Here is a 25,681-nt window from a genome sequence, read left to right as displayed (position 1 = left end):
ACTAAACTGACCTCTCTCCCTTTGTACACAAATGCGTGCTCTATTATGCTGTTATAACACAATGACAATGAACATTTTTTTTAACCACGGTTAATATGTGTATATATATCCTACATCAGTTGGTTCTTAAAACACTAATATAAACACAATGAAAATCAAAACGACAATGAAAATCAAAACAGTAATTTTTAGTCTTTTTACATTGTTTTTATTTTTCATCTGAAATTAATAAACATAATAGAGGTCTACTCGTTTTCTTCGCTCCTCAGCCTAGCATGAGCATTCGTTACTTTGATGGCTAATTGCTGTGCACGTTCCACTATGAGTTTTCTCTTGCGAGCCGACACATTATGAGCAACTTCAGCGGCGTAGGTCTTGTTTGACATCATTAGTACTTCCAACTCCTAAATAACATAAAAAATGTAATTTAAATATGTACACAATTCCATCAAAGAACTTAGAAATGGGCAGCTAATAACCTAAGAGGGCAGCAAAGAATTTCGAGAGGGAAGCTAACAGTGTAAAGGAGGTGAAACAGCTTTAGAAAGGGTGGCAGGTTGCTTAGAAAGGGTGGCAAGCTGCTTAGAAAGGGTGGCAAGCTGCTTAGAAATGGTGGCAAGCTTCTTAGAAAGGGTGGCAAACAGCTTAGAAAGGGTGGCAAGCTGCTTAGAAAGGGTGGCAAGCTGCTTAGAAAGGATGGCAAGCTGCTTAGAAAAGGTTGAAAGCTGATTAGAAAGGGTGACAAGCTGCTTAGAAAGGGTGGCAAACAGCATAGAAAGGGTGGCAAGCTGCTAGAAAGGTTGGCAAACATGCATAAAGTATTTTTATGTTTTCCCTTAAACAGAATTTAAAATGGTGTTTGATTTTGTCTTTTTTAAAGTACAGTATTAGGTAATTTTTATTCATTTTTACAGCCTTACCTTAACATTGTGTACAAGGAACTTCTTGAAACCGTCTGGCATCATGTGTCTTGTTTTTTTGTTGCTTCCATAACCGATCTTGGGCATACGCATCTGACCCTTGAAACGTCTACGTACCCTATTGTCAATACCTTTTGGCTTTCTCCAACTTGGCTACATACAAGATAAGGAAAAGATTTATTTTAAATAATGTGCTTTATAATTTTATGATTGGTATTGTTTATAGATTTTATCGTTTTTCACAAGCTTTTGAATACAGTAAAAAAGACACTTTTAGGACCCAACATAGTGTCCCCTTAATAAATAGGGGTGTCATATGATTAGGGGTGTCATATGATTAGGGGTTGGTCAGTGTTAAAAAATATATTGCCACTCAATTGTTTAGTTTCAAAGGGTAGTGTAGGGAGGGGTGTCCCAATGGCGGGGTTCTACTGTATATTAATGTATTACAGATATCGGCATACAGATTGGTAATTGTGTATGCAAACAAACAAATTTAACCAAGCATAAACCTACCTTAACCTTTACATATCTATCACATTGATGACGGATAAACCGTTTGGTCTTCTTTTTGACAATTTTTGGTTTCACAAGTGGTCGAATAGCCATCTTGTTTGTTTTGGTAGTTGGTATACTGAAAAAATAATAATCAATAAGTTATAGGCTAGGCCTAGGTTAACTTGATTAAGGTCCTCTCTCTATGCAGGCTAGCCTACACATTTGTGTATCCGTGTACGCCTAGGCTAGCTAGGCTAGGCTGGTCATTCCATTCAGGCCACGAATGAACACAAACGTCCGCTCCGTGGACCGTGAGGCGTATAGGGCCTATACAATGACGTTTATTTCCTAAAATCAGACAAATATTTTAAAAAATAAAAGTACTTTGTGATTATATGTAATTATTTTAAAGTATAACTTCACATTTCAGATGAAGATGCAAGCGATATATAAAGGATAGTAACAGAAATAAATTCACTTCAATATTTCACTCACTTTCCAAAATCAAGATGGAATTGAAAAGGCCGGATTTAGAGGGCGCTGTTTATAAAAAAATTGATAACTCGTCGACGAAGAAAGATCGATTTTTTTGAATATCACGAAAAAAAGCAAACATGAAAGATTTGAATCATTAAAAAATAAATGTACAATATATACTCAGATAACTTGATTGCTGTTTTCTTTTCATTAAGAATGAAGATAGCTTAGTTAAAAAAATATAAATATATTATTTCACTTAAAAATATTGATGTCCTGGCAATTATTTACATTGTACAGAAAAACATCGCCATCTTCGCCGCCGTATGTCGATTTCTAAAGTTGCTTGATAAAAAATCAAAACAACTATCTCTGCAGCTATTTTACCACTTTTATAAGATGTTGTCGGCCTCATTAGGCTGTGGGGGGAAACTGGGGGGTATATCAGGAAAACGTAAAGAAATTTACAAGTACGAAGCACCATGGACTGTTTACAGCATGAACTGGAGTGTCCGTCCGGACAAAAGGTTCAGGCTTGCAGTCGGCAGCTTCGTCGAAGAATACAACAACAAGGTAGGCCTGACCATATTGCTGTCTGTGTATGCATTTACTTGGGCCTAGGCCTAGCCTAGCTTTTAAATTTTAGTATCTACTAGGCCTATCTATATAGTTATTTACCTAATTTGGCTAGGCTATGCCTAATTAATGTAATTTGTAAATGAAATGATGGTTAACTTATAAAATAAATATTTATTTTATAAATTAGTAATTACTAATTATTTAATTTTAGAAATTAGGCCCTTGTTGGGCCAAGGAGCCTCATCAACATAATTGGCACTTTTGATCAGTATTAGTAGTACTAGGCTATAGCCTACATATGTCAATATCCAGCAATATTATTTAAAAACAAAATTAGGCCTAGGGTGCGTAACAAAATTGTCCAGATAATCATCAATTCAGTGGTGAGTGGTACAAAGAATTTCTACTAGCTAGGTATAATCAATTCATTTTATTTTTATGCAGCAGCAGTGTGGTTTACGCATTATGATTGATCCTCATGACCTTAAAAATTGCCTTTTGACTAATTTTACAACATTGTTTTGCTTTCAGGTTCAAATTGTTGCATTAAATGAAGAAACGTCGGAATTTCAGAGCAAAAGTACATTTGACCATCCTTACCCTACAACCAAAATCATGTGGATTCCAGATAGTGTTAGTAGTATTTATTATTAAACAAAATCTGTAATGGTCTATTTTTTAACAAGTTACATTCGCCACATACAGCAATTCAATATCAAATCTGCGATGGCCTGTATTGTGTCACGGCAAATATCTTTTTTTTTAAAAAAAGCAACAACGATTTTTTTTTAAAAACCCCTGGAAATTTGCATAAAAACCCACAGATAATTTAACAAAAATACCACGGCGACCTTAAAATGAAACACCACATATTTTTTTCCCAATTGTTTAATTGGGTCACCTAAACTACAAAATATTTCCAAAGTATGCTTTGTCATGACAAATTGGTGAGAATGAACTGAATTAGTAATTTATGCGTTTTCTTATTTCTTTTTTTATACAGAAAGGTGTTTTCCCTGATCTTGTGGCAACAAGTGGCGATTACTTGAGGGTTTGGAGGGTGCATTCAGATTCGGAAACAAGATTAGAATGTTTGCTGAATAATGTAAGTACTTAAGTCCTGTTCACACAAGGACATATTAGCTAATTATAACTATACAATTTTTATTTTCTGCTATAGAGTATCACGGTGCTGACGTCACGATGGTAGGTGGCGCTGCGTGGTTGGTAGCGCAACCAAAAATGCGTTCAACCTGCCTGAGTGACTCCAAGGTCACCAATGGTTTGGAATAGGCTTATTGAAGTAGTCATTTTAAACTTAATAATTTTCAATAAAAACAAAACTAAAATTTCAAAAGATCACTAAACATTTGTTTTTAATAATCTATTTATTCTTCAACTACAGTTTAAGTTAAAAAAAAATCGAGCTAAGATACATAATTTGATAGAAATACAGATCTTTACTGTTTATCAACATAGTAGCGTTGAACGCATTTTTTGGTTGGCTAGCAACCATGCAGCGCCCTCTATCTTTGTGACGTCACACCGTGATACTCTATACTATACCTGATCTGAATACAGTGCACATCGGCTGTTGTAATTTCATAAAAAGGCTGTATTTGATAATTTTTCATTAGACTTTATGATATTCTAACATCCATATTAAGTAAACCTTGAAAATTCATAATCCACTAAATAAGAGTTTCCCAAATTATAATTCATTGTCATAACAGGAATTTAAAATTAATGATTTTGATTTCCTTAAAAATACTTTTAATTATGTTTACGTCATTCATTACAGTCATCGATTTAAAATGGAAACAAACAAATTTGATATTGGACTATGAATAATAATGTGACGTTGCACTTTAGTGGAGATTGGTAGTTAACATGCTTGTCTTCCAATCCCAAAGTCCGGGCTTCAATCCTGACTTAGTACCAGGGTTGTAACTCACCACTCTTTCAACTCCACTCCCTAAGCTTCAAATGAGATTTAGTTTATAATCACGATAAATTGTTAAGTAGTTTATCCATCCTATAATTAACGAGTTACTCGCTGTTGAATGCGTATAAAATATAAAAAAAAATAAATAATAATAAATTAAACTGAGTATTGTAATTTTACTGAAAATAACTAAAATATAAAAACCCAAATTGTATACATTCATGTTCTGTTCAACATAGAACTTAACAAGTACACAAGTCCAATTTCTTATGTTAGGAACTCATTATTATAGTAGTCTGATAGCAATAAGAATGACATTCTGTGTCTGTTCGCTCTCCCTGGAATGTATAATAATTTGCCATTTAAATTTTAACATACTGAAAGATCAAAGGATTCAAAGTATTCTCATTAAAGTTACATAACAGTGGTTTATTTGCAAATAATATGAGTTCATCTATGAATATCTTAAACTATAATATTGCATGATCAGAAATGCTAATTCACATCGTCTTCGCTTTTGACTTGTACAGCTCGTTAAACACTAGACTCTCTGTAAAAAGACACTTTATCCTAAGTGACATTTAATGGATGCAATTAGGGCTAAATCCTATCATGATCAGCTCGTATGCTTTACGGCTTTAGATGTATTATTTAGATAGGCAACACTCTGCTATAACATTTTTGCAATGTTTACATTTTAGCTCACTAACATATGGTGCGTTAAGTGTATTGTTTAGTCATTTTCAAACTGCATATGAGGTTGTCTAAAAGTAATAATTGACATGATGGACAATTTTTTTATCTTACAGTAGATTTAAATCGTAAAACTTTTTCTTTTATAATATTCTCATTTTGTCTTATTTATTTTATCTAGAATAAAAACTCTGATTTCTGTGCACCTCTGACGTCTTTTGATTGGAATGAGGTAGACCCTAACCTTTTAGGGACATCCAGTATTGATACAACATGTACTATTTGGGGTCTGGAGACTGGACAGGTGCTGGGAAGGGTCAACATGGTATCTGGACATGTGAAAACACAACTAATAGCCCATGATAAAGAGGTAAAATATTGTGCGCAAATATCATTTTAAAAAAAGATATTTTATTATCAAGTTCTGGTTGTTTTATGCTACAGTCATATCACTACCATGTTGTCTAGTTTATTTTTTTTTAGAATTTATTATGAGATGAGTAAGTTTATTTTGTGCCAAGCTTCCCTCGGTAAACCTACATTAGCCCCTCTCTCCATATGTAATAACATTGTGTTCCTTTAAATAGGTGTATGACATAGCTTTTAGCCGAGCAGGTGGAGGACGAGACATGTTTGCCTCAGTAGGTGCAGACGGTTCAGTAAGAATGTTTGACCTTCGACATTTAGAGCATTCAACTATTATATATGAAGACCCAAATCATCATCCGTTACTGCGACTGTGCTGGAACAAGCAAGATCCCAACTACCTGGCTACAATGGCGATGGACTCCTGTGAGGTAAGATTATTTTATCCACTGGTTTTCATTAAGCCACACATACGACATATGTATGCGCAGTCAACATGCAAGTTTTTAACTTCCTGCAATGATACATAATTCGCTTACGCACGTTTTGCAGATTTGTAATGCATGAAAAGTTACCTCACAAGATTCAAGATAGAAAGCCGCAAACCATACCCATAAAATCATAGGGCAGGTTCAAGGCTCTTGTCGGACATAGTTATTTATTGTAAAACAAGTGATAGGGGTTAAAAAGAAGGCCCAGTGTACACATCTTGCTTGTGTTCCCTTTAAAGAGCACAGTGCATCTTTTGAAAGACTAAAGAGTTACCATGGTACTCCTTCTCGCCCCTCTCATTTATGGTCCCTAGGTATTTAAATTTCCTTAGTTGAGGATAAATACAGTATGAAACAAACAAACCATCATACCTATTTTTTTCTTTTTGAATAGGTGATAATCTTGGATGTACGAGTTCCTTGCACACCAGTTGCACGGCTTAGCAATCACAGAGCGTGTATCAATGGGATTACGTGGGCACCACACTCATCATGCCACATATGTACAGCAGGTAACAATTTAATTTTTTTCCAAGGACAAAATAATGACATTTCAATTCAATTGGTTTTATTTTTCCATGCACAAGATCTGTGATGTGCCAAGCACAGATCTGTAAGGTAATGTGGACCCTTTGGAAATTATGTATTAAAAAAGCAAATTAAATAAAAAGATATAAAATATAGTAGTGGAGTAGAACATGTGTCTAGTATTTTGACTACTGAATATGGCACAGACAGGTCTTGAACCAATGCCTGTCACATGCTAGTCAAATTCCCTCCCATTATGCCATCACTCTTAAATGTACTAATTTAAATTAATGCCCTTTGTTATACGTTTATACAAAGCTTATAGAATTCAAGAATAGAGATTAAATCAGTTTATTTTCTCAATAGTTGTGAATCTTTCATGTTATTATGAAAAAATTTAACCAATGTAGTGTTTGAATTTATACTCTGTGAATAAAATTGTGGATTTTCCAATGAACATAAGTCACCTCTCAGCAAAGAGGTTATACCATGGCCTAGTCCCCTAGATTTCAGAGATCCTTAATTGATGTATGATTTTAAAAAAATATTTTAAGATATTGATTTAAAATCTTTAAAATGCTCTTTTCTTCAGCCGACGACCACCAAGCACTTATCTGGGACATCCAGCAAATGCCACGAGCCATTGAGGATCCAATACTAGCCTATACAGCAGAGGGAGAAATCAACCAGATTCAGTGGGCAGCGACACAACCAGACTGGATTGCAATCTGTTACAACAGCTGTCTGGAGATTCTAAGAGTCTGAAAGTCAGGTTGGTTATTACAGTGATCTAATCGCAAATAACGATTGTACAAAATCACTTGGGGATAATTCCAGACCTTTTTTACACTTTTATGTTGGATCTGTACAGTGGAAATTGTTGACATTTTTTATGGGGATGAAGGAGGTGGGTGGGGTGTGAGAGGGGTGGGGGTAGATACTGTGTAGTAAAGTCAGATAGCAGTATGTTACTGGTCTATAAGATTGTTTTTGGTAAACTACACTGGGAATTTATAAATGTAGTTTATTATATGAGGGACCTATCATAATTGTACATTGAACTGCCCTGTAATTTTTTTTAGTAATAATATTTTTGTCGTAGTACCTGCTGCTTGGGTTTGAATCTCAAGTAATAATTACATTCAAACACTGCATAGGCAAAAGGCATGATTCCAACTATCTAGAGATAGTTCTAGTCTCATCTGAAAGTTCTATGTACCATAATAGGCCCCGGTTTCACATTTTCCACCATTACCATGCCTGGAAAGCCCCTAGCATATCCATGCTAATGCCTGATATTGTTTTAGCGCCCTCTATAATTTAATGTATTCAATTTTCAAAGCGCTCTCTCTTGTTTGGCCATGCTTTCAGAAATTCTCCCGATCACTTTTCCAAGTTGAGGCTTCTGTAGTAGATTATTTAATTGTTGTTTATTGTGTAACTAGAATACGTTAAAATATATTAGGATAGAGACTAGGTGCTTGTAATGATTTGTGTATTTCTTATTAAATTCATTAGTTAACAATACCGTGACTTTCTATCAGTTACTTTACAGCAAGACCACTCAAGTTAAAGATCAGTATGTCAACATCTTTCTTAATGAGATTTTAGACCAGAATGCCTGAAGATTAATTGGTCTTTTTCTGGAAGAATACTGGTATCATAATGTTAATGTTTTTTTGTAGTTTATTATACATTATTGGTGTCAAATGTTTATTATTTGGTAATTACATTTATTATCACTGTTTTAGATTATAATTAAGAAATACATTACAAAAGAATTGAATGTGAATTAATCGATGTACATAATTGTTAAAATTGCTGGTAAGGTTGTGCACATGTTATGGGTTTCCTTAATTGTTCTTCAGGGGCCATTCATAGTGTACCGTTCATATCTGACAAAGCTAGCATTTGCAGTAAAACATGTACACAAAGTTGCACCAACTTATTATCAATTTGATTGCCAGTTTTTTATTTGGTGCACAATGTTATTTATGGAGAAGTAATTTTTGTAAATTTTGACATCATATGACCCAAATTTACCAACCTAAATTGTTTTCGATTTTCCCATGTTCAACCATATTATATATCTCTATGGTTCAACCATGATTTATGCAAAAACACTGCTGTTGTAACTTGAAATGAATGAAAAAAAAAAACAACTGTAATTTGTGATCATTATGCTAATTATATGTTTGTTAAATGTGAATGTAAATATTTGCTTCATATATGTTATGTATAGATCATTCCATAATACAAATATAGTAGAATAGAATGCTATTCAAGGGACGCTTTCCTTTTAAACAAAATAAGCAGAAATATGAGCTGTATGTTGTAAAGATGTCCCCCAAAACATGAACAAAAAAACAATAATAAGTGAAAAAGTTTTATGTGATTTTTTCAGGTGAGAAATATATCTTTACTATCAACCACTATTCAGTGGACGACATACCTATTAAGAGGATACATTTCCCCCTAATAGTAGTCTACAGTAACTAATAATTAATTAAATAATTAATAATAAAAACATTTAAAATGTGCGATAAATAAAATTGCTCATTTTTGGTATAACCAGCTGACATGTGTTTTAAAAATTACTGAAAATTAATTTTTTTAGCCAAATTTATGTAAATAACCGTTTATTTTTGTTCAAATGTTTGTACATTTTTTCATTTAAAAATTCTCATTTAACTGAACGTTATTTTTTGTAGATATTGCAATTTTTTTTGTGCTATAGTATAATTATTTAATTTGTGTGTTTCAAATTCTGCCACCAGCATTTTACGTTTTTTAATTTAATATGGGAATTTGATCTCCATGTATATATGTTCAATTATTATTATTCACTGTTTAGCATTAATATGCAAGCAGAATATATTGATAATTACTGGTTTAATGCATGTTGGTACCTGTACGTTTAAGGTTATTATTAGCATAGATTTAGCTTGTTTGTGTGTTAATAATATTAATTAAAACATAATATGTATACATATTCAGGGATATCAACCGTTTTAACTAGTAGTTGTACTCTTTACAAATTTGAGACACAATACATAGAGTTACTCGGGAACACCTTGTCCACAGTGGTACTCCATGGTTCAAATATTATTACTTCATGGTTCAAATTATAAATTATATTGTATTTTCAAATTAATATTTGTTTTCCTAAATATTAAGAATGTTGCACTGTGTTTTTTACCCCTATTAAGGGACACCTTTGGGACCTACAAACTGTCCCTTTAATAGGGTATTACTGTATATGATAAGGATGATATTATAAGGTACAGATACTATGCTGTTTTCCTATGATTTAAGTATATACTGTACAGTAAACTATTTTAAGACATAGGATAAAAATAACTACATGTAATAACTTAGGGATTTAATGTTTCGATACCTTTACAGGATAATCACCTAGCTAGTGTATCTTGGTAAATGTAATAAGTATCATAGGCAAATTCCTATATACAGTGTAACTTTGTGATACAGTTATAACATATGATAAACATGTGACACTCTATCATGGAGCTTTACTAAAAATAATGAATACATTAAGAGGTGCATCGTCAGGATAGTCAACTTTATGTAAGATAATGAAAAGAAAATGATGGTTATTTTTCAGAAGTTTTTTTTTTTTTAATATGTATATAAATGTGGATTTTCTTATTTCTTCGTAGGATTAATAAATGTTTAGAAATTCTACAGTAGAATATGTTTTACAGATAACCTGTTTGAAACCATGATTTAAATTCATATTTCTACGTTTAAAAAATAGTTAATTAAATTCTTGTAAATACTGTTAGTTATACACTTCTGTGAAATGTATTTGGTTATAATTTGTTAAAAATAATGTGTATGGTAGGTTAGTTTTACAAATTTAGAAATCAATATGAATTCCATTCATTAATCAATTGGCTGGTTTGTAAATATTATTGGTAGGGTTATTTATTTAATGTGAAGTGCATGCGTTCATCAAATACTTGTACTATGTGTTTACCAATAGGTCCCATCCATGTGTTTACCGGACCCTCCTAAACGCCACACGTCACACAAGGCTATACATAATAGCATGGAGGAACTATTCCTCAATGATAATACAGTAGTACCATACGCACCTAATCCTGGACGCTAATAATGTACTCAACCCTAAATAATCAACCTCATTCCTAAATTTAACTGAACCTAACCATATATATGTTTACTTCTAGAGTACTAACGCACATTAGTACCATAACCAGGGTTATATGGTACTGTATCGTATGCATAGCGTTGTGTGATGTGTGGTAGCGTTATGTGGCAGCGTTGTGTGACGTGTGGTAGCGTTATGTGACGTGTGGCAGCGTTGTGTGACGTGTTGCAGCGTTGTGTGACGTGTTGCAGCGTTGTGTGACGTGTGGTAGTGTTATGTGACGTGTGGCAGCGTTGTGTGACGTGTGGTGTTTAGTAGGAACGGTTATGTATGTAATTGTAATACCTTGGTGTTTAGAATACAAATAAGTTTATTAAACTTGGAGGTACTGTAACTTTAGATTTTAATTATTAGACGTCTTAAATTGGCGGTACTAAAGATTTTAATTAAAGAAGTCTCTAAATAGGCGGAGATCTATTTCACATGGCGATATTGTGTGATTTTAATTTTCTTCGTAACTTTTACCCACTACTTTTTAACTTAGTAGAAATAAGCTGATAAGAACAGTGTTCAAATTGACATGTTTTCAATAAACGTATTTATGACATATATACTGTTATAGCTTTTCTTTTTATTATTATAGCATTGGCTACAAGTTTATACAAAAATATAGTTTATCATTACTGTTGACAACTTGTACAAAAATCGTTGACAGACAGGAAGCGTCTCCTACACCCCCCCCCCCCCCACACCTAAATAAAATAAAGCAAGAAATACTCGGCGAATTTGATTTACAATACGGCATTACTCTTATAATACAGTACAAAATATAGAAATATTCTATGAATGAATATTATATTCCAAAGGTACCCGCTTAATTACAGTATATGGTTTCAAATGTGCCATAGCTTCCCGGCGTAGCCTAGACCTGTACTGCTGTGTAACAAGTTATATGGAAATTTAATTACATCCAACACTGTCAGTACAAGTTTAATCATATTTGCTGGCAGGTTTAATGATACATATCAATTATTGAGATGTGAAATTCAGGTTCAAGTGAAATAATAGTTCTTGTTCAAACAAATTAAACATAATTTTAGTTTTGATTCGTCAATACAATTTAATCAAACAGTATATATATTTATTTTACACTAGACATACGTAGGTGTGCTATGCAGATTTAAGTGTTTATAAAGTCATAAGTTAAAATGGTGTTTCAGGCAAAAGCAATGCCTATTGTACATAACATTGTCTTTGTCTTGAAATATGCAGATTAAAATAGGAACTCGGTAATAAAACTTACATTTGAAATGACAAAAATGGACTATAATCGATATAGCCGCGTGTCCACTGACGCGTCGACGCGTCAATGCAAGGTGCATCGGTTTTATATATCGAGTTTACAAGAAGCATTGAGATAGATTCGTAAAATTACATGTATCGAGATAGAGGCATCGATATAGACGCATCGACACATAGCACACATGGAGATAGACGCATCGAGATGGTAGATGCATCGATATAAACGCAGCGACACATAGTCTACGCATGGAAATAGATGCATCGACACATAGTACGCATGGAGATGGTATATGCATCGAGTTAATAGCTAGATGCATTGATATATATACATCAAGAGATGCATTGAAATGGATACATCGACACATATCACGCATGGAGATAGACGCATCCAGATGGTAGATGCATCGAGTTAATAGCTAGATGCATTGATATAGATACATCAATAGATGCATTGAAATAGATACATCGACACATATCACGCATGGAGATAGATGCATCGAAATGGTAGATTAATCGAGTCAGTTAGCTAGATGCATTGATATAGATACGTCAATAGATGCATGGTAATAGATGCATCGACACATAGCACGCATGGAGATAGATGCATCGAGATGGTAGATGCATCGAGTCAGTTAGCTAGATGCATTGATATAGATACGTCAAGAGATGCATTGAAATAGACACATCAACACATAGCACGCATGGAGATAGATGCATCGAAATGGTAGATTAATCGAGTCAGTTAGCTAGATGCATTGATATAGATACGTCAATAGATGCATGGTAATAGATGCATCGACACATAGCACGCATGGAGATAGATGCATCGAGATGGTAGATGCATCGAGTCAGTTAGCTAGATGCATTGATATAGATACGTCAATAGATGCATGGTAATAGAAGCGATAAAAAGACTCGTCGAGATATATGGAGTTTCCCGTCTTGTTTGTATAGACATTTGATAATAGTATATTTTCTGTTGAATTATTTGGGCAAGTTTCTGAAATGATGTGCAAACGTTCTACCAGCTAAATGCGTTTACTTGTACCAATTAATCTTTATTATAGTAGTGTGTAAACTGTTACAGCCCGAGTTGCAATATTCAATCCATCCCTGTGTAGAAATAATAATATAAATATTTGTCCTCGATTTTCCATAATACTAGACGTACATTTGCAGTAGTCGTTCAGTATGATTAACACACACACACACACACTGTATATTTATACTACATGTTGTTTTATATAAAATTGCGAAATCCAAATGGCAATTTGCTGACAAGTAAAGGGTAGCTAGATAAAATTTCTATAAAATAGAGACCTTTATAAACAGCTACGTGAAACAAACCTCCCTTTAAAATGTGTTGTAGCCTACTATACTGGTCGGGCGCGTTATTTCTTTTCATACACAAGTCCCCTCATGAAACGTCACAAAATAAACATGAATATGCATTAGTCATATACATATTCATGAAATGTATTATTTGAAACTCGTACTTACTTTTTTTTTAATACCTTATTCATTTGTTTTATTATTGATTGAAAGAAAGAAAATAAATGTTTACGTTGAATTGAATTGAATTGAATTGAAGGTGTGACGTAAGAATTGATCTAACTGCAATTCACTAATGCGAACGCGTTCTGTCGAGCCGTCTGTTGATCTGAGATGTCGACGTATCGGGTTCGAATCCCATGAGCAACTTCTTTTTACTTTAGAGTGAGAGAGATTATTTAGAAGGTTAGGTTTAGTTATATTTAGGAAGTAGGTCGGCCATCTTTCACATAAGGTGTACCCAACTTATGTACGAAAAGAAAAATCGCGGCCGGGGCTTTTTTATAATGTTCACAAGATAAGAATGACTTAAAAACGCAACCGGGTATTTTCTAATAAAAAATAGTATTTTCCTGTGTACTTGTAATTGATTATTACAAAAAAGTGGGGTGAAAAACATTTTTTTAAATTTTAAACTCGGAGTTACCCTTTAAAGAGGTGTGACGTGTTTCTATTGTGACAGTTACAAAACGAGCTAGGCAGTGTATCTGGGTGTATCAGCCTATGACACATAGGTCTAATTATTCTATCAATGCATTGTAATCCATCCGTGTTTAATAGTAATACAACAATACAATAACAACTTGTCGCACCCAGTTGATCACAATGTACTTAGTCTCAACTTTGTCTTTCAACCTAGTTGTGATATGGTTTGTTGACTAAAAGAAAGTGACAATTCCTAACATTCCTGTTATATATTTGAATTTGAATCAAACGAAACAACAACGGATATTAATACAGTAGAACCTCTATTAAGGAAACTTTTCGGGATCTGAACAAAATTTGTGTCCCAATCATAGATGTTGACCGTAGTGTTAAAACAATTCCTCTCGTTCAATTCGAGATTAATGTACCCTTGGTAGTGGTGTTCTAAAGGAAGGGTGAATTGACATCCCTGATTCTGAAAGTTTGTGGCGTTCTCGTTCAATAATACATTTATGCAGAGAATTTAATTTAATTGTTTCATATTAAAAAGGCCATGCCTATACCCACAACTTTCTTTCTTACATTCATTGTGTGAAGACATAAGTTCACTGAGATAAAAACTATCTGACACGGGGCGCCGTTCGATACACTATACCTGTTACCTTGTGAAGTAGTGTGTCGCGGCGCCCCGTAGTTAATGTTGAAACTCCTACTCTCTGCAATTTACAATGAAATAGAATTGGCGGAATTCCAAACGCCTGAAGAATTAATTGTTTGAAAGTTGATTGAATAAATACAAGAAAATCTTTTTTGAATGATCAGTGAACCTATGAAGGTGTAACAAAGCATCAAGCGACACTAAATCAACAGAACTTAACTCTGTGTATTACGGGGAAGTAACTATTATAAAAATATGTGCTTTGATAGAATAACGATGCTGTTTTTATGAATGTTTTAACACTAATATAAGAACACAGTATACTCAACACGGTATAGCTTTATTCACACAACAATATAACAACGACGTTAGAGTCTATTATAACTAAGACTAATTAGCATATTCTGCAGGTGTCTACTTACAAGAACAACAAATACTAGTGGTTTTTTTTTGTATGTTTTTACTTACATTTTATAAATAGAGGTATTAGCCTTAGGGATATTTTACAGTATTTTTTATGGCAATGCATTGTATGAGATTGTACATCTGGGATTTTCTTTTTCTATAAGGTTTGTAAAATTAACATTCCTTAAAATGGCTTTGTAAATACCGTTGGGCAATAACCACTTCATTGTATGGTAAATCACGGGAGATCGTTGTCAATGAAAACTGCCAACTTAATTCCATAGATGTAACACCCCCGATCGTGTGATCTGTAGTTAAATGGTTCACGGTACTTTGGGTCTTTTCTTCTTTCGTGCACTTACATTCTTTCTGATTGAGGGTTAGGGCGAGGTAGCTCATTCAACCATTTTGTGAATACATGTACCATTAGGCGGTATTCCACTAAAAGTTTGGTAGTATACACGGGTTTTTTTATTTGGTAAGTACGATTTTTTAACTTTTTCATACACACTGCTTTAGCATTCCATCAAGCTTTTTTTCGTCTTATAAATTAGTATTTGTGAAATTGGTATTGGCAGCTGTCATTTTAAAATTTAAACTAACGTACTGCGGACTATACTGTATGTGTTCGTTTCGCCCCCTGTTCATACTGTTTTGGACAAATATTGTTGTATATTGTTTAATATTAATAATATTGATGAATGGCTAGTGTTGCCCGCTAACTTTTCTGGCTGTTTTATTTTATCGTTTTTTATCTTTTCGCTTTTTTTTTGTATCTCCATTGAGATTCAGCCACTGATACCCACAGCATTGTCATTTTTTCAGTATTTTGCCTTTGGATTTGTTTAATATTGATATATATCTACGGAGTTCAGAGATAAACTTTTACGTATAACAATACTGCTTTGAATCCATCAGGCAGTTATAGTAATACAGGAATGTTTTTTAATGTATAAAATGGTTTAGGCCTACTATATTGGTCAGATGTCTGATGCAAAGCTACTTCGCAGTAGTTAAAAACAGTTATACTTTCTTACTAGTTCTCGGCAAGACGATCTCATTGGTTATTGTTTGATTATGACATAGGCCTAATACAGATAAGTGTAGTGTACTTCCACTAAGATGATGAAAGTTCCCAATCACGCGAAATTGATGTAAAGGAAATATCCAAGCTTTTCGAGTTAACACACTCGTTTCACCCAGTCCAACCCATTTAAAGTACATTAAAATTAAATTATTTTAGTGACAGAGAATGTTTGCTAGCGAAAATGAGATAATGTATTATGGTATCATCATTTGAATCATCCAAGCTTCATTACAAAATGATGGAGATCCTGATCTGATCCCGGTGTCTTTTTGTGTGTGTGTATGTTTGCCTTTTTAATTTAAACTTGTTTTTTCTTATGTAATGTAATTGATTTTACGCATCCGAAATAAAAGTAAAATGAATAGCATGGTCTTATTGTACGTCAATGTACACTCAAGACAATGAAGCTAAAAAAAACAAGAAGCAAAGTGTTATTAAGCGATACAAAGTTTTACGCGCGCGTACACAAATAGCACCACATCAACGTTTAAACGCGCGGGTACATATTATTTATTTCTACTAGGTCGTCGACAAATGCCAAAAAATAACAATGGAGGATTCATGAAAAATCCAACTTCAGAATATCTGAAAGTGGTGAACCATGAGATAAATCCCAAAGACAGCAACAATGAACGTTTCTATGCTTTTGTTAAAGTGGATTAAGTGTAATTAAATGCGGTGTATAGTATCCTAGCATAGCTTGTCAAGGTCCGATAGTAGGAGGCCTAGGCCCTGCCACATAAAAATGGTTGTTAACAGGAAAGGATAGACACAATAAAGACAAAATGACAATTATCATTGTGTTTGGAGATTTAGATGTTAGAAAACTAGTTAACTATGGTTAAATTATGAACCAATCACTATTATCATCATAATCATTATAATGTTGCTTTTGCTTTCTACGTCACGTTAAAAGAAGTTTTGTAAATGATGTTTTGATGTAGGATAATAAAAGATCTGTATCTGATGGTGTGATTTTTTTCTTATATTTTATTATTTACCTATTTATCATGTCGGCTTATGATGTATGACTACGGTTTCAGCCAGTGGTTGCTTGTGTCATTTTTTCAAAATAAAGATATACCGGAATATACTTTGTATTCCATATACTTATTGTAAAACAACCGAAACATTCTCAACTTTATTTACTACAAACTTACTTACCTGGAGTATACCGTAAACATTACATTTTTTAATTGACATATAAATAAATTGAAACTTAATTTCTATACTTGAAGTTTAAAAACTAAAACCACCAAGAAAAACAATGAGCTGTCAAAAAATGCAGTATAAAATAATTCAAATTTTTAAGGTTGAATACCTTTGAATAGTTCCTAATTGAATATTGTGGGCGTTTTCGTATTCTACGCCCAGTGTGATCACTTATGACACGCACCGATCCTCCCTGACATGTTATTGTTCAATAATAATTATACTGCAGGAGATATTTTACATCTCCCTGATATAACCATAGAGATATTATTATCTCTATGATATAACTTATTTCTAAATTACAGTCTGCTAACTTAACAGTATCTTTAGTTTTAGTTCCGTTGGGTTCTCAAGCAGATACAAAGAATTCAAACACATTTCAATTTAATATACGCGACTCTTGTGGCATAACTATGAAGCTATTTGTAGACCGATTTAGTGCGTACTCATAGACCTACTCTATATATATTCTGGTTTGTTTCTACACCTCATTGCATAATAACAAAACGTAAACTCCGACCCTTAGTACTCTATTTCGAAGCCATCGATATTTTATAGTATCTTCCCTTTCACATATACGGTAAAATCGATATGCTTTTCTATAGAAATTATAATTGTGCATCCAAAAGCGAAATATATACAACAAGCGGTTGTTGAATACGATTTGTCAATGTTGAAGGAAAGGCAAACATGACAGTCGTATCGGATACTTAAAACTGTCCCTAATATCTTGGTGAATTGTATCTAATTGGGATTTCTTTAAACTGTAATTCTTGATAGTATTGTAACCTTTATGTCGGAGTGGTCGTTCAAGAAATCTGCATATGCAGATCGTATGGACCGTTATATACACGACAGGTATAATACGTTTTACTTTATACTTTAGATACAGACTGTAGTTTGCTACACAACGTAATAGAAACGACATCTTATTATTTTTCTCTATTCTCGTTAGTCTATTTTAAATTATATTTTCTAATGGTCACTCTATTTCTATAACTCTATACTATATGATATAGTTAAGCATGAGGACGAATAATTTTAACCAAGTACTCGAATGTTACCAATTGTTAAAGTTGTATTCCCACCCCCCCCCCCCCCCCCTCAAAACAAAAGAAGACTTTTAATAGACTATTTTGCAGTTTTTGTAGAAAAAAAAACAACAAACATAATGATTTCACTTAAAATAGACAAAAAAACGGTTAATTTTAACCAAAACCCATTGTCTGAAAAGACAATTTCAGTATTTGTTGCTTTAAAATACATTTTTTTTCTTCAGGTAAATCATTTTTTTCGATCCAGTTTTTGGTCAAAGTGAATAACTATTATGTGATGACAATAACAACATATTTGTTAAAACTTATTGTTTCAGAGGGAAAATATCTTTAATATAATAAGTGTATCAGTACGTTTTTTTACAAGTCAGTTAAGTAGCCAAATAAAAGTCTTTATAAAATTTAAAAAATTGATATTATTAAAAGGCTACGGCCTATATTGTCCATTCACACAAACGCATCATTTCAGTTATTTCAGTATACTAATAGTATCTCAACGTAACTATACATTCAGTGAAAAGAAAATATTAAATAACGAAAATCAATTCTGTAAATAACGTCAACAGTGAACATGGGTGGATGACGGAATAGTGTAGTCACGGACCATGTAGACAGCTTCCAGTTGTTGATTAGGTACTGAGGTGATAGCTAGTGAAATATGTATGTAGTTTTCGAATGCTTTCTAAAGTTTTTTTCATAAATACTGCGAGACCGACTAATTCAACTTTAATCGACTTCTAGACTCAAGCTTCAGAATATAGTTATTTAAGTTATGTAAATTATATAAAATAAGGAATGAATGAAATTATTTTGTGGAAAATATATAGGCTAATAGTATATATAAAAGGCCCACTTACATTAGGACGATACTTACAGATACATAAAACAAATGAAATCTAAAAATGCTACTATTAGATAATCTTATGCTGCCATAGTCCAATCAAATGAATGACGTAATGATTAGCAAGAGCAATATCGTGACGCGACGATACGGTTGTATTGTTCTTATTGATCATGGCGTCATTGTATTGAACCATTATAATTAAAGACAATCACACTGTTCTAGAATGACAACTTTTTTATTTTATCGTCGGTTGTAATCGTCCTAGTATAAATGGGCCTATAAATGCAGTATTTAATTTCTCTCTTCGTGATTAATGTTTTAATGGTCTATTTTAGGTCGTACGTATGCCTAGTACCTATCTAGTTTTAAAAAAACCCCGACGGTTGTTAACATGGATAACTGACTAGTCAAATTCGTATCTGATTTTATCAATGAAATTCTTTACGCAATGAAGACGTTTCTCCATTGCGATTTTATTCAATGCTTTCTTCTATTCATTCGATGCATGCCATAAATTATAATTACAAAAGGTGCAATTGTTATAAAGACAATCGCCAAGTATGCCTAGTTCACGCTCTGACAGAACACAACCTTGTAATGATTACACATACAACACAGCACTTAAAATAGATAGACACACTAAACGTTTAAAAGAAAATGATGAATCAACATATTGAAATGTTTTCACGTGAACGGTAAGAGAAAATATCTGCACATTTTATTATAATATATTAATATCAGTGAATGTGCCTGTCATACCACGATCATTGTTTCTTTTTTATTGTACTTTTTCATTGTATTTGATTTGATTTGATTGTCAACCTAATACATTTTTTTTACAGAAATTTTGTACCCCCACCATACTCAGGAAGTAAGATGAAGATGTCAATTCGTCAAACATTCACCTTGTTTACAGGTGGTACCATGGTGGTGTCGGGAATGCTTATTGTCATCATAGGCCTGGAAATGATTCTGTACTTGAGTACATCGACGGCTGATCACGGAGTCTCACCATTAATTGCATTTGCTGGGTTATTGGTAATAAATATTATTGTGTTGATATAAAGTTTGCGGTACACCACGTATTTTGTGAAAAGAACTGTTGAGTTATTGTGCTTACTGTATACTAGGCCTATTCAATTATGACATAGATTGTCATCGTTGACATAACATTATAATCCACTTTTTATAATCATATCAGTTGTTAGAATGTTAGTATTATCACCATCACTATGGTAATATAAACAAGTCAGAAGTTGATTGTTCAACAGATTAAAGAACAGGGGCGTAATAGATGGAGAGAGGGGTAGGCCTACGTAAATTAACAGGGGCGTAATAGATGGAGAGAGGGGTAGACCTACGTAAATTAACAGGGGCGTAATAGATGGAGAGAGGGGTAGGCCTACGTCAATTCTTGATTTTGACCGTCCAAGGAAAACCTTGCTTGCGATGTGTTATTCTAAACTGTAGCTCACTCACTTGTTTTCTGAAATTGAAGAAAGTCGAACCGAGTAACAAATCAGATCGTTGTTAATAATATCGTAATTATGCTTAAGCAATGTTGGTTTATTTTATTTTGGTTTTAGGTCGCCGGTGTCGGTGTTGGTAACCTTATTTCTGGTGTACAAATGTCAGCAAAGAGAAGTCAACGATCTGTAAGTATGCTTACTAAACATTTTGTTGTGCCTTAGCTCGCAATTGGTACTGTCAAAGCTCGCATCGGCACTGTCATAGCTCGCATCGGCACTGTCATAGTTCGCATCGGCACTGTCATAGTTCGCATCGGGACTGTCATAGCTCGCATCGGCACTGTCATAGCTCGCATCGGCACTGTCATAGTTCGCATCGGCACTGTCATAGCTCGCATTGGCACTGTCATAGTTCGCATCGGCACTGTCATAGCTCGCATCAACACTGTCATAGTTCGCATCGGCACTGTCATAGCTCGCATCGGGACTGTCATAGCTCGAAATCGGTACTGTCATAGCTCGCAATCGGTACTGTCATAGCTCGCAATCGGTACTATAGCTCGCAATCGGTACTGTCATAGCTCGCAATCGGTACTGTCATAGCTCGCAATCGGTACTGTCATAGCTCGCAATCGGTACCGACATAGCTCGCATCGGCACTGTCACAGCTCGCACCGGCACTGTCACAAAGCTCGCATCGGCACTGTCACAAAGCTCGCATCGGCACTCTGTCAAACCTTGCATCGGCACTGTCATATCATAGCTTGCCTCGGCACTTTCAAGATTACCTCGTAACTTTTATAGCTTTTGCGAGAACCTAAGAACTGTTTTTTTTTTATAGATTTAATCATGTAATATTTTAGTTTGCCATCCACAAGATACGTGTAATCATTTAAATTATGTTATCGTTTCTATCATTAAAGGTTGCTTGGATATCCATGATAGCCAACCTGTTCTTACTCGTTCTCATTGGCGCTTCTATTGCTCTGGTAACCTATGATGTTTACGATTACTTGGATCAAACAGCAAACGACACTGATTGGCAATACATTGACCAAATGTACACCATCTTGACCTTCATATTCGTCAGTCTGCTGCTCCTGATAATCATCTCACTCTTTACTGAATGCTGCGTTGCCATCGATCCATTTGGCGTGAGTACTTTCAATTTTTTACAATGAAATTTACCTCTACGGTCGAGTCAACCGAACAGGCTCCCCAATTCACTCAAATCAATACAAAATAATGCAACCTTCAAAATAAAACTTAAAGAATATTTTAATAATGAACAGATTGGAATATCAGTTTAATTAAGTTATTTTTTAATATTGATTTTTGATGTGTTCTTGTCTTATATGTATTTTCTTGTTTTTCCATTTTTACTGCGTCCAACTTAATGATATATTGTACTAGGGCCAACCACTCACTTTTTCAGTTAATACGGATTGGACCCTATTGGAAATAAGTTTATATTTTATTTGTCGACTTAATGGGTTATCCTGGTATTCTTTTTGTACATTGTATATTTTAACTTTTGTGTATGAATATCGAATAATATCAATCAATCAATCAACCGTGACGGTAATTTATCATATTCAACCGGTACGTTTTTGCATGCTTTTCTTCTAATATTAATAAGCCTGCATTATTTTGTCCAACGTTTTTCCTGGGAGGTATCTCCCTGCAAGATGTTTGAAATGATAGGTTGTCAATGGCTTTTGTAAATAAAGAACTTAACCCATGCAGTTATACCATTATGCTGTCGATCTTTCCCGCTAAAATGAAACACCCCAGAAAATCACATCATACTAATATTAAACAAAGTACGATTTAATTACATTTGGAATGTAGTAAGATCAATTACTTTTAGACACGATATCACTTGGCTGTACATTTATTATTACTGTACAATATTAAATAAGTATAATGTATGAAACGCCATCTTTTTACGAATTGTAAGCTGAACTATTATTTATTGTGCGATTTATGTTCACAGGGACATGGATACCCACAACCGGGATACGGACACGGAGGATACCCAGGCCCATACAAATACTAGGTATGACGACATTTTGTTTACTGTTTTTTTCTATATATTTACCACACAAAACATTTCTTTTGAGAGAATATAAGAGTTAGTATCCACGGCTAACTAACTAAATAGAAAGTTGACCAATTAGCAATGAAAAGTGAATATTTTATTTTCTTATGCAAATAATATGCAAATATTGTGATAATAATATTGGCACTCTGTAGCTTTATAAACAAACACAACCTATTATGTCAACTTGTTTTCTATACATAACATCTATATTTTATTATATTTACAGGTACATGGCAACAATTTAAGCACATTGATTCTTTCAGGACTGCTCAGTACCAAGCTCAACAATGTTTATAAAATGTGTTCACAAACTCGACATAGGACTACTTTAATCACCCCACACCCTACCCCACCTCAAGTACCATACTCTCTGATTTCGATCCAAATCATAATATAATGAAAATGGGAAAATGCCCCAAAATGCTAAAAGCATTGGATGTATATTCTAGGTAGATTGAATAGTATTTATTAAACAACACAGTAGCCGGTCATTTACGTAGCCTGTCCTTCACGTAGCCTACAACAAAAGTTTGTATGCCGAAGTAGTAATTCAGACAGTAGTTGGTACCTGACCTATCATGTGCATCTCAGGAAACCCCTTCCCTCCCTCTTCATTGCTGGCATGGCACCCAATTCTCATTACATATTATGTACCCCACATATCCAGTACCGTATCAATACTGTTTTACTGTGTTATAGGCACATTCTTTGATATGTGTCACACGTATCGTACGAGGCGCCGGGATGCGATCATGTCAATGATACATACATGAAACATCTATGTACCATTATTACATAACGTGTCTGGTAGGCCACTGTACTGAGTTGATGGCACATTACAATACATACAATAGTAATCTTTTCACAACAAACAGTGTCGTGCGTAATTTAAAGATGTTACTGTAAAATAAGATTTTAGATAGACAATTTCAGGGCAATATTTACGAAGGATAATACATTATATTATGTACTATTTTATAGGTGTATATCATTAGACTGGTTTTATGAAATTTAGCTGGCAATAAATAGACTACTATTTGCCATTCGTTATCGAAAAAAAATAATGTAGATTAGCAACAAAATAGATCGAGCATTGATAAAACGACATTGTCTAAGTTTTTTTAAATATTCCATTTTATTTTTTCTTGTTGTAAAAAAAGACACTCTTCTTTACTCTAATAGTCGTTTTCAATTGAATCATAATACACATGTATTGAATATCAACAATTTGACAATTTAAAATGTGAATTTGTTTTTATTTAAACTGTATAACAAAGTGTATGTCGTAAATTGTTTAAAATAAGGTAGGCATTATCAAACAATGTCATATTTAACGAATATATTTTATATTCATTAAAGAACACAATAGGCTATACAAAAATTGCGAAACCTTGAATCAATGGCGAGAGGTTGTATAGCCTGCTACTATATACCACATACCATTATAAAATATTGTATTTAATATAGTCATGCAGTTACATTATAAAATAGGCATAATTTAATTAGTAAATATACCCCTTATTATTACATAATCCGTAGGCCTTAATATTCGATCAACCAACCAATGATTTACACCTGAAAAAAGGTTTTAGGCCTAATGCATATTGCAGAAAATATGCGCATTATCGGAATTAGAAAATGTAAATCCTAGTATCATTTATTATCTACCTTGCACTATTTAATGAGACCTTCTCATTGTATTATTATAGATATAGAACATCTATTTCATGTAAAAACAATTTGTTATATCAACGGTCATAATTTTTAATTATTTTTTTGTACGCAGAATTCATTATTCAATTGTTTTCAGATACTCAATAAATAGTGTGTTTTTTATAAAAGATATTTTTGTTTGAATTTATTGTTTTTTTTTATTACTGATGTGTTTCTCCAAGTCGGAACTACTGTTAAGATTAACATTTATCAGTTTCTGGCTGACATTATTTATCATTTTGTTGAACATGGATAATAACAATGATAATTTTTCATCGACAGATAACATCACGTACATATAGGCACTATACGATGTTATGATAAACCCCAAATCATGAGAATATCAAATATGCCTAGTACCCAAACCATTGTGGTCCCGTGGTCCCCGTCGGGGTATAGGCCTATACCAGTTACTTCAGTACGACCAAGGCAATCTAACAGTACACTGAGCTCGTCTTGCCAAGATAGGAACTCGTATCAGACTTTGAGTTCTATGTCTGGCTGCGACAAATACCAACAGTACTGTACTATGTACATATTTTCCGCGGCGCGCGATGTAGGGGCGTGGAACTGATCATGTCGCAGCCACAGATAAACCATTTGATTTCTGGAGCTCAACATCCTGTTGTTACCTTGCCTTATCATTATATACTATAACAAGGCCAACAGCATAGTGATACCGGACCGACAGACAGACCGACAGACAGACCGACCGACATAGTGAACTATAGAGTCGCGTCCACGCGACTAAAAATAGTGTACTGCTGTTGTTAGATTGCCTTGGTATGACCTGCTGGCCATTCTATATACTCCCAGTCATTGGTTATGCTTATGCTGAATAAAAACGAATTATATATATAAAAAAAAAAAAAAAAAAAAAAAAATACCCAAAAAGACGAAAAATAAACAATAAAGTTCATTATGTAAGATGCTACATTCATTTTTAGTTATAAGGTAAAGATATCTTTGTTTTAATTGTGCTTAAATTAATTAAATTTCCACTACAATACTGGTAGGTTCAATAAATTAAGTTATGAGTAATCCTACCATGCATTGAACAATGGCTGCTGTTGTTATTATTAATATTTATATAATAGGCTACATGTATTTGAATTAAGTTAAACAATGGTCCAAATAATATGAATAATTCAAACATGCCATTATACATGCGCAGCCATTAGCTTCGTACTAATAAATATTTAAACATACTATAAAAAATAGTTTTCAAT

The 25,681-nt window shown here is 33.6% G+C and overlaps 3 protein-coding genes across 8 annotated transcripts in view; 2 read left to right on the top strand and 1 right to left on the bottom strand.

The window, feature by feature from the left end:
• Positions 1 to 185: 185 nt before the first annotated feature.
• The window catches only part of LOC144848332 (large ribosomal subunit protein eL32-like), a 45,378-nt gene continuing 19,882 nt past the window's right edge, over positions 186 to 25,681 (bottom strand). Inside the window, exons 1-4 of one of the 3 annotated variants that reach the window (XM_078705050.1) lie at positions 3,391 to 3,394; positions 1,437 to 1,554; positions 921 to 1,073; positions 186 to 404 (exon numbers count right to left, since the gene is read on the bottom strand). In XM_078705050.1, the coding sequence (XP_078561176.1) occupies positions 246 to 404; positions 921 to 1,073; positions 1,437 to 1,529 (405 nt within the window). In that variant the 5' untranslated portion in view covers positions 1,530 to 1,554; positions 3,391 to 3,394 and the 3' untranslated portion in view covers positions 186 to 245. Of the gene's footprint in view, positions 405 to 920; positions 1,074 to 1,436; positions 1,555 to 1,913; positions 1,945 to 3,390; positions 3,395 to 25,681 lie in introns of those variants that run through there. The other 2 variants (XM_078705048.1, XM_078705049.1) reach the window with 2 other exon arrangements.
• Positions 2,214 to 25,681, top strand: part of LOC144848328 (DDB1- and CUL4-associated factor 7) — a 31,697-nt gene continuing 8,229 nt past the window's right edge. The window contains exons 1-8 of one of the 2 annotated variants that reach the window (XM_078705041.1): positions 2,214 to 2,468; positions 3,006 to 3,107; positions 3,478 to 3,579; positions 5,294 to 5,482; positions 5,700 to 5,909; positions 6,364 to 6,481; positions 7,090 to 7,269; positions 8,042 to 11,237. In XM_078705041.1, the coding sequence (XP_078561167.1) occupies positions 2,295 to 2,468; positions 3,006 to 3,107; positions 3,478 to 3,579; positions 5,294 to 5,482; positions 5,700 to 5,909; positions 6,364 to 6,481; positions 7,090 to 7,262 (1,068 nt within the window). In that variant the 5' untranslated portion in view covers positions 2,214 to 2,294 and the 3' untranslated portion in view covers positions 7,263 to 7,269; positions 8,042 to 11,237. Of the gene's footprint in view, positions 2,469 to 3,005; positions 3,108 to 3,477; positions 3,580 to 5,293; positions 5,483 to 5,699; positions 5,910 to 6,363; positions 6,482 to 7,089; positions 7,324 to 8,041; positions 11,238 to 25,681 lie in introns of those variants that run through there. The other variant, XR_013613846.1, reaches the window with a different exon arrangement.
• Positions 15,328 to 24,528, top strand: LOC144848421 (uncharacterized). Of its 3 annotated transcripts, none has more exons than XM_078705152.1 (6): positions 15,328 to 15,446; positions 20,009 to 20,204; positions 20,753 to 20,821; positions 21,559 to 21,789; positions 22,632 to 22,694; positions 22,966 to 24,527. In XM_078705152.1, exons 2-5 carry the CDS (start codon positions 20,043 to 20,045, stop codon positions 22,692 to 22,694), a joined length of 525 nt encoding a protein of 174 aa, XP_078561278.1. In that variant the 5' UTR covers positions 15,328 to 15,446; positions 20,009 to 20,042; the 3' UTR covers positions 22,966 to 24,527. The 3 variants fall into 3 exon arrangements, with proteins under 3 accessions (XP_078561278.1, XP_078561275.1, XP_078561277.1); XM_078705149.1 differs by lacking the exon at positions 15,328 to 15,446 and adding an exon at positions 17,927 to 18,125 and having other exon boundaries at positions 22,966 to 24,528; XM_078705151.1 differs by lacking the exon at positions 15,328 to 15,446 and adding an exon at positions 19,567 to 19,861 and having other exon boundaries at positions 22,966 to 24,528.

This window comes from Antedon bifida, chromosome 7 (assembly GCF_963402885.1).
Source record: "Antedon bifida chromosome 7, ecAntBifi1.1, whole genome shotgun sequence".
Lineage (NCBI taxonomy): Eukaryota > Metazoa > Echinodermata > Crinoidea > Comatulida > Antedonidae > Antedon > Antedon bifida.
This window is presented reverse-complemented; position numbering and strand designations above follow the sequence as displayed.

Bases quoted from the DNA above. Each gene is read 5' to 3' on its own strand.
- LOC144848421 (XM_078705149.1), top strand. From the start codon at position 18,061: ATGTCGGAGTGGTCGTTCAAGAAATCTGCATATGCAGATCGTATGGAC. The intron at 20,822-21,558 runs GTAAGTATGCTT...CTATCATTAAAG, and splicing joins CAAAGAGAAGTCAACGATCT to GTTGCTTGGATATCCATGAT. The intron at 21,790-22,631 runs GTGAGTACTTTC...TTATGTTCACAG, and splicing joins TTGCCATCGATCCATTTGGC to GGACATGGATACCCACAACC.